Consider the following 9,834-nt stretch of genomic DNA (forward strand, 5'->3'; position numbering starts at 1 on the left):
AGTTGGTATGCAACGAATGAAAGTTGGTATGCAAGTTGGTATGCAACGAATGAAAGTTGGTATGCTCTTCGAGTACGACAACTTTCATCATTTACGTTTTTCCCGATTCCCGCCGGTTTTCCCGTGGCGTCCCCTCGAAGGTGAAAAAAATAAAAAAAGGCGAACCGTGTACATTGCTCGTGAACCATCGCCGTGTCCAGACTTGTCAGTTATTATATTTACACGGCACGCACAGGACGTGTAATAAACGAGTTTACATTGGAAACACACTTTGCACCGTGAGAGTCCGTGATACGATCGGATGGGAGCAAAGGGCGCGTCCGTCTTGTCCACCATGACGTCACATGGACGATTGACGACGTGCTGCCTGCACGCGCCGGTCTCGACGTGCAGGTGCAGGTGCAGAGTTTAATTTTATACCCGACGGGAGGACGAACCACACGATCGATCGAACTTTACACACGGCATGGGGAACGCGGTGGAGAAACTCCAAGAGCCCGACCTGGTGACGCGTTTCCAGCGCCTGTGTGGACTGTTACCTGGGCGAGTGGACACCTGTCCTCGCACTGTCCGTGCAGGTGTGAGAGGGAGTGGTCCACTTCCTGGTTGTATCGGAGGTTGCGGAGCTCTTCGAGGAGCGAATGGTTGTTCTTGTACGAACTGTGCAGCCTCACAAGACCTTCGTAGTGAGGTGTGTAAACATGTAGAACCTTGGTGGTGGAGGTGTGTAAACATGCAGAACCTTGGTGGTGGAGGTGTGTAAACATGCAGAACCTTGGTGGTGGAGGTGTGTAAACATGCAGAACCTTGGTGGTGGAGGTGTGTAAACATGTAGAACCTTGGTGGTGGAGGTGTGTAAACATGTAGAACCTTGGTGGTGGAGGTGTGTAAACATGTAGAACCTTGGTGGTGGAGGTGTGTAAACATGTAGAACCTTGGTGGTGGAGGTGTGTAAACATGCAGAACCTTGGTGGTGGAGGTGTGTAAACATGCAGAACCTTGGTGGTGGAGGTGTGTAAACATGCAGAACCTTGGTGGTGGAGGTGTGTAAACATGCAGAACCTTGGTGGTGGAGGTGTGTAAACATGCAGAACCTTGGTGGTGGAGGTGTGTAAACATGCAGAACCTTGGTGGTGGAGGTGTGTAAACATGCAGAACCTTGGTGGTGGAGGTGTGTAAACATGCAGAACCTTGGTGGTGGAGGTGTGTAAACATGCAGAACCTTGGTGGTGGAGGTGTGTAAACATGCAGAACCTTGGTGGTGCAGGAACTGCATAAGGTGTGGAAACAAGACTGCAGTAGCCTATATGGCGTTTAATCCATCGTGCGTTTATTGCTTTCCTGTGTATCTTGTTCACGGTGCAATCACGATTGTAATGAAGAAACCAAAAGTCCGCGTCAGCCATTGACAAACCATAAAAATAGCTCCGCAAAGCGGGTGTAATCCCTCAGCCCATGCATTGTAAAAGGAAGCAGTGATATCATGATGATGCAGTCAGTTATAGCACGTTGGACGTCGTATCGAAAATCAATCGGACTTCACGATGGCTACCGTGGCGGCCAGTGAAAATCGCAGCGCGCCCATTTTCGAAAGGAACCTTCCTCTACTCAACCCCAACACACCCTGCAAAAATGGATTTAATCGGACAAGGCGTTCTCCTCGAAATCGACGGAAACCAAAAGTTGACGGACAGACAGACGCCCGGACAACGCCTGTGACGACAATACTCCTTTTTCAGCCCAATTCGGGCTGAGGGGTAAAAAGCACTGGACGTTGGTGCGGATAAAACCTTCACAGAAAGGGCATCCTTGCATTCAAAATAGACTTGTTTATAGTTCCTAAAATTCCCTCCAACAAACCTCATATCATTGCGTCCATCAGCGATTGTGCAAATACTTCAACGGTTTTCAAGCTGACACTGTCTGTGCCAACATGTATGAGGGGGCATTCAAAAAAGTTCTTGGAACAAGATACAAATGCCAACATTATATATACATAAACATACATATATATATATATATATATATATATATATATATATATATATATATATATATATTGTTGCAGATTTGGAAAGCTATCGCACTCAACATTCAGGTCCTTAAGCTGTTATATTGGTAAGTACATGTTGCCAGTTAGGGTCCTGACCCTGGTCTAATGGGTAATTAAATGTTCCTGCGCTGTGAAGTTGTTTTAATAGTCAGGTTTTCTTTCCGTTATTTTTACTACACCGCCGACCACACCGCATCGCCCTCGCCTCGCTTCCCTCACCTCGCCCTGGCCGACGTCAGGGGTGGGAGCCCTGCAGACACATGTTGCTCAGCTTCCTGTGCCAGGGGCGGGTCCAGGTGATGTCACCACGCCATCGTGGCCAATCGGTGGGGAGCCGGCGTCTTCCGCGCTCCGCCTCCGACCCAGCACCGTCGCCATTAAACACGCGGTCTGAGGTGAAGCCGTAGGCGGAGACACAAACGCCTCCTGCTGGAGACTCTACCCAAGGGAGGGAGTGCCCCGCCCACCGCACGCCTGTCCAATCGGGAGCGGACGAGGAGTCACATGGGGCCTCTGGTCCAATGGGAGGGCGAGTGGGGAGGAGAGAAGCGTTCGTTGAGTGGGAGGGGGCCGATATAAGGTGTGTTCTGAGGAGATTTCGTCGTCGTTCGTTTCCTGCTTGTCTTCTCCCGCTTCTTCTCCGCCCGGCTCATCACCTTGGCTTCTGCAACGACCTCGTCCCGGCTCCAGAGCTTCGTGTCGTCGCCTTCCGCCTGGCTGGTACGGCGACACCAGTCTCAAGACCAGGAGACGTCCAGCTGCGTGCTCGTGGCCAGGTAGCCAGCCATGCCTGGCTCACAGCCGGTCTGTCCTCCTCTGCTGGAGAGTCGCAATAAAGGCCGTTGAGGTCCACTTCTGTCTGGGTGTGCGACTGTGCTTGTGTCTGTTTGTGGTGCAAGTCTGTTAAGTAGTGAATTGTACAAGTGTTTTGCCTGTACATACGTGCGTTGCTTGATAGTCAGTATAAATCTGCTCTGATGTGCTTCCCTCATTCCCTGCCTATTATAAATAAAAAATGCCCCCAATTGTTTAAATGTACTTAGCTCGTGATGTATTTCTCCATTGACTGGGTGTGTCGTGCGTGTGGGAAAGTAGCAGTCATTGCAGCTATAACGGAGTAACAGGATAATCGGGCCGGCGGAATTCGGCGATTTATAAAACCGCTAGGCTTCGCACATGGAACGGGCTCGCAAAGCGGCTCGTTTCCGTACGAGTTCCGTCGAGGGTTGAAGACCCCGGTAGCTGGACCACGTGGGTACTTAGGTATATAGAGAATTTGGCTTTTCACCATACCCCACGTGGTCTCCCCATTGGCGTATTTCGGTACAAAATAACCAGGACCCGCCGACCTCGGACTTCTCCGGGCCGGCGATCTGTAATTCCGGGCGATCGAGCCGAGACTGCTCCACTGCTCCATCGAGGGTCATGCTCGTGGCGACGCGCCGGCGAAACCACAACAAAATATATATATATATATATATATAATATATATATATATATATATATATATATATATAATATATATACATATACATCCATCCATTGGGACTATACTCTGTGCAGAGCGTTGGTGCTGCCTAAGCAGACTTCTTGGCTATTGGGCACAATCCTGGATGGGTGGCCACTGCGACACAGGATACCAGCATGCTGGCACTCATTTTGCCGACTTCGGAAGGATGACGGGCTGAGTCAACCCCACCTGGTATTAATTCAACATACAAGCAGGATTTGAACTCGGGACCCTAGGATCCCAAGCTCACCAATCTAGCCATTAAGCCAACACCAGGCATATATATATATATATATATATATATATATATATATATATATATATATATATATATATATATATATATATATATATATATATATATATATATATATATATATATATATATATATATATATATATATATATATATATATATATATATATATATATATATATATATATATATATATATATATATATATATATATATATATATATATATATATATATATATATTGTTGCGGTCTTCGCGCCCGCCGGCGTGCGAACGGCCACGTAACTCGAATCGCAGCATGTCGCCCACCGGACGGACAATCCAGTCGTGACCCTCTCGGACTAACGCCGGGAACCAGTCACGGGTGGACCTTTCCCGGTCTCACCGATCGAGCCAATCAGCCCCGCGTGGGATAGGGTTGCTCGCCAAATTCGAACTACCTAAGTACCCACGCGGAGGGTAGACCGGGCGATCGCACCTCGCCGCAGGTCGACTCCGGACACGGGCCACTTAGCGACCCGTTCCGTACTATCAGAATAACCGAGCGGTGTTATCGTCGACCTCGACGGTTCGGTCATTATCGGGCGTATTCCAGCCCACTACCAACCCTTTACGTGAAGCAAGATGGGGATTCAATGGAGGAAAAGACGAAGCGAAGCGGGAGAACAGTTCAACAATAAAGCACATTTATTCGCGACGAACTGAAAGCACACAAATACAATTCCACCAAATGCACACAAAAAAAGAAAACACAATTCCATTTACACAAAAAGCAAACATAAAAGTGAAAACACAGTGCAGAGCTAATACCGACTACCGAGCACACGGCAACACTTATACAATTCTACTTCACAGACGGCGCCGACAACACATACCCAAAACCAAGGAAAAGAAATCCCCCCAAGAATGGGGTAGGCCTGAGGCCGAGACCGGGTCGGGCCTACCCGTCTGGTGATGAGACGCGGAGCGGCGATGGCCCCGCAACCCGCGGGCCTCGTGGACAGTGCCTGGCAGGGGGTGGGAACGGGGCCCCCTTGGTCGCACTATCTCAGCGCCGGGGGAAACAGGAGGGGTTGCTGATGCTCGGGGTATAGAGGATCTTTATTATCCCTGGTGTGCGTCTCCACCTCGGCCAGGTCGCGCTGCCGGCCTCCCTCGGGCGTGCAGCTCCTGGCACCGGCGCGAGCACCCCCTCGTCCGACTCTCTTCAGCTTCTCCAGCCACTGCAGGCTTCGGGCTCCAGTCTTCCACACTCGTCCCCTCCGTTCCGACTCCTTCTCGTTCTCGACTCCTTCTCGTTCTCGTTTGCGACTCTCTTCTGACTGACGAACACCGTCCTTTTATCCCCCCGTAACTTCGCCTTTGACCCCCCTCCCTTTGACCTTTCACCTCGCTCCCCATTGGCCCGAGAAAAAGTGGGCGTGAAGGCTTTTTGATCCACAAATTTGCATATATCGATCGTTCTGGAGGCGGGGCCAAATCGCCCCTCGCTCACCGATTGGACGGCAAAAAGTGGGCGTGTGTCGTTTTGATCCGTTTTTGAAGCACAAAATCCGTGATTTTGTACACGCTGTTCGACGCGCGTTCTGCATGAGTCCAACACCGGTACCCACAGCGGGGCAAGAACGGTGGCGATGCTACGGTTGCGAGGTGTGACGGGAAGGTCGTGGCGGTTGTGGTGAAGCGGCGTTGTGGTTGGTGGTTGATGTTGTGGTTGTGATCATGGCGGTTGGTCCAAAATAAAGATAGTAAAAGAAAAACGGCTATCCTGAAGAGTCGCAGCACGTATAAATGACATGTAATCCCACTAGACAACGGGTTTGGGCCTAACTACACATGCACTTACCGAGATACCTCACCTAAGGGACCTGAATGGTGGTTTGTGAATCTGGTAACCACAACACTACCCCCTTCCCTTTTTACAGACTCGTCCCGAGTCGTCAAATTTTCGTGTGCCATCATGTGTAGTTTTCCCCTAGTACACTTTACCTACGGATCCCTGAGTGCGACATTCATGGTATTCGTGTCCCCAAAATAAATAACCTGAGGGCTGCGTAACTATCTAAACAAACTCACTCACACGGACGACTTAAATAAAATTGCCGGCGCTAAGACATACATGCCGGGGGCGCACTCATATGTACAGTACATCTTAACCTTAACTTACAAATTTTACACTAAACCATGGCCCAGGATCATTGAACTCTGCAAAAAGAAAGCAGTTAGCAGGGAGCCAGGCTGCCCGCATGCAGTCTCTGGCTCAAACAATGCAGGTGACAGGGAACGTGGCTGGCTGCTCACACGCAGTCCAAGGCCTTCCCTTCTGAACTGAACGCAGTGAACCACAACGGTGCATGGGCTGCACAAACGTAGTCTCCGTGCCAGCTCAAGCGGCACACGCAATGAACACAACGAATGGATGCATGGACACAAACACGGTGCACGGGCCGCCACTGCAGGCCCGTGTTGTAGCTGCCAACAGGGCAGTTCTTGCAGCTTGCAAACTGTTGCCTTCTGATCCTGGCGCACATGGCAATGAACAGGGGGGGGGGGGCAAAGCAAAAATTGAACGGGGCTGGTGAACCTGGGCAGTGGGCATGGCATGGCAAAGGCGAGCAGGCAAACACAGCCTGCAGAAGAAGGCCGCTGCAGGCAAACACAGCCCGCAGATGAACTGGCCGGCACAGGCCTTGAAGTACCACAGCTGCAGAAGAAGTGGCCGGCACAGGCCTTGAAGCAAAACACGGCCAGCCGATGGCACAGGCCTTGCAGCAAAACAACAGCTGCCGATGAAGTTGGCCGGCCTCCGCCTTGAAGACAAACACGGCCAGCCGATGAAGTTGGCCAGCCTTTGCCGTTCAGTGGAGGTTGGTGGAGGGAGTGCGGTGGTGCTGGCCACTTGGAAGGCGGGCTCGGACCTACCTACCTGTCTCCCTCCCACCTATCGCCTTTGCCTGTCACTGTACATACCCACTCCCTTAATTTGTGAAACCCAATTTAGCCCCAACTTATTTTTTTTATTTTTACTTCCCCACTATAAATCGTCCCCTAACCCCCTTTATCGTCTTTGTTCGGCTAACCTATCCTGTCACCTAGCCTACTCCCAACCCCTACGTTCCCTTCCCGGAGGGGAATAAGGGAGAGCTAACGTCCTGTGCCGAGGCCCAACGAAGCCTCAGGATGGCCTCCCCAGAGTTCGGCGATCTAACCCAAAGTGGGTCCAGCGGCCCACAACGACAGCGAGGGGATGGATGGTGCGGAGGGGTACATCTCCTAATCTACCCTAACCATTTAACTGTTAAACTACCCTGGGGCTTTCAACAAGCGCCTCTCGCTTAAACTATTGGTTCTAACAACCCAGATTCCCGTCGCCTGTGTTGGTGTCCTCACAATTTCGGGCCTCGCCCCCCAATTTTCTCTCCGTGCCCTCACACGGTCTCCTGGCTGGGACACGTGGCTCCCTTTGGCAGGCACGACCCTCTGCCGAATCTCCCGCTATGGCACCCCCGGGCACTACACTGCCTCCGAGCCTACCAGCTCCCTAACACCGGGGAGTGCCCCCCATGGCACCTCGCCTGAAACGCACACGTGGCAGGCCGGCCTCCCGGGCCCCTTTCCGAGGTCACCCGTGCCCACAACACTGCCCACGCGGCTAATGGCGCCCCGGCCCCCGCACCAAGCAGGCGCACCCGTGTCCACTACTCTATCCCGGCCCCCCATGGGCCCATGGCCTACCGCGGCCGACTAGCCTGGTGCCCGGGGTACCCACTCAGCGATACTCACCTTTCGCAGCCACGCTCCCAAGCCCGTCAACAGGGCTCCTGCACCCCTCCAAATGGGTCTCGAGCCTACTTTCCCACCAACAACAAAACAACCTCCATTTTTCAATTTGACTAACCCAGCTAACTCACTTTACTCTGACCCCGGGGTCCCTTGGGCGGGAGTCACTCCTCCCCCCAATCACTCATCGCACCATGCATTCCCCATTCGCTCCACTCACACAGACCCGCTGGCCTCACTCACTCACCATGTACTCACCTCACAACTCACCAACTCTTCAACACACACACCGCTGAACTCTGCCATCCTTCTATCCACATCCCCTAACTAACTCGTGCTCCCACGTCGTCCCTTAAACTACAGCACGTTCCTTTTAACACTACGTAGCTAAGCTGCGTCCCCACTACACATTCACTGCCTGTCACTGTCTCCTAACTCAAAAATTCATTTTATTTCCCAACCTAAATCTGGCTACAATCCCTCTAACTAATCCATTCCACGGACTCCATGAGGACTTACCCCTGCCCCATGAAGTCGGTCTAACTAAGCTAACCCTTCCCCCTAACTAGTTTTCATCCTGTGCCCAGGTTAAGGGGGTCCTCCACCCCTTACCCAGGAATCCTGTGCACCCGAAAGTGAGGCTTGTCTCTCCCTTTTTTTTTTTGTTTTTTATACGCAGCACCCGCGCGGCAACTCGCGCATTTCGCACCTGCCCGTGACGTCATGCAGCTGCACGTGTACCTCGTCCCTCCTTGGACGGTACCATCCGGCAGAGATACCCCTCCTGCCGGATTCCAACCCCACGTGCAGCCATGACGTCACCGTGCGCATAAAAAAAACAAGCCCCACGTCTCGAGGGGTTCCCCACGCGAACACATGTGCTTTGCCCGTTGGAGCTGAACACACACGATCGCGTGGAGAACCCGTCCGGTCCAAATCCATTTACCTGCCTAAACTTTGTCCGTCCGCGGGATCGGCAAATCCACCGCGTGCGTTTCCGGACCGGGACTTCACTCTCGCAAGCGAGCACGTGGTGGTCTCGTGCGTTGCACAGCACGAACCGCGTGCTCACTGCTGGGTGAACCCGGCACGGTCCTCAAAACAACTACAGCCGCTACTCGGCTTTCTCTCCTCTGTCGCCGTCTCCGTCTCCATTCAACCCACGCATACCTGCGTGTTACGACGCACACAGTCCACTCCATCACATTCACACGGGGAGACGCGGCTGCGTGCTCCCGCATGCCAACCGACATCTCCCTCTCATACCGCTCTCTCACACACACGGTCTCCCTTGCACACAGCGACCTTGCACACGGCCGTTCACTCACGCGTGCGGGGGCACTCACCCGCGGTGCCTCACTCGCACTCCGTGCCTCATCCACACACGCGGGGGAACTCAACCGCGGTGCCTCATCCACACACCGTGCCTCACTCATACACGCGGGGGAACTCAACCGCGGTCCCTCATCCACACACCGTGCCTCACTCACACACGGGGGCACACACCCGCGGTGCCTCACTCACAAACACGGCCTCACTCACACACGCGGGGGCACTCACCCGCGGTGCCTCATCCACACTGGCCGTTTCACTCACACCCACGGCCTCTTCCACACACGATGCCTCATCCACACACGGCGTGCTGGGAAGCACGTACTCCGGCACAATCGCCACCACACCACTCACACACGGGGTCGCTTCCACACACGGGGACGCACTCACGCCTTGCACCACACACACAGGGACAACCACACTGGGGATTCGAGTCCCCACAAGGGTCTCCGGGGCCTCTATACCCCCCAAGCTCGCCGTGCACCCGTCCACAGCACTCCTCCCCTCAACCTCGCAAAGCACGACCGAACTCACCTGGTCGTGACTCGCCTCAAGGGGGCATACTCCCTCCCCTCGTTCCTGGAGGAGGCCATCCAGGTGCTCGCACTGGGTCTCCACCCAGTCCGCCAGCTCACCCCCATTATCCTCCACTACCTCCGTGTGTGTGTGTACGTCACTTACCCCGTCCTCACCGTGCAGTCTCTCCTCTATTTTTTCTGTCTCCCGTGTCTCTGCCAACTCTTCACCCTTTACCTCCCTTGTCTCAACTATTATTTCCGTTGTTGTCACCTCGTGTCTCGTCTCACACGTTTTGGTCTCCCCATTTAATTTTTCCCTTTCGGTCATCGTCACGACCCTCGCCCAACACGTTCCACGAATTATTTTTTCACCCGCCTCCACCGC

General features: G+C 52.9%; 1 protein-coding gene across 5 annotated transcripts in view; it reads left to right on the forward strand.

Moving 5' to 3' along the window:
- Positions 1-323: 323 nt before the first annotated feature.
- The window catches only part of SGPP2 (sphingosine-1-phosphate phosphatase 2), a 44,301-nt gene continuing 34,790 nt past the window's right edge, over positions 324-9,834 (forward strand). For 2 of the 5 annotated variants that reach the window (XM_085898760.1, XM_085898759.1), the window contains exon 1: positions 324-691. In XM_085898760.1, coding sequence (XP_085754886.1) covers positions 467-691 — 225 coding nt within the window. In that variant the 5' untranslated portion in view covers positions 324-466. The remainder of the gene's footprint in view (positions 692-9,834) is intronic. The other 3 variants (XM_085898762.1, XM_085898763.1, XM_085898764.1) reach the window with 2 other exon arrangements.

Source organism: Eptatretus burgeri, chromosome 10 (genome assembly GCF_056783735.1).
Source record: "Eptatretus burgeri isolate ZD-2024b chromosome 10, Ebu_testis_v1, whole genome shotgun sequence".
Classification (NCBI taxonomy): Eukaryota; Metazoa; Chordata; class Myxini; order Myxiniformes; family Myxinidae; genus Eptatretus; species Eptatretus burgeri.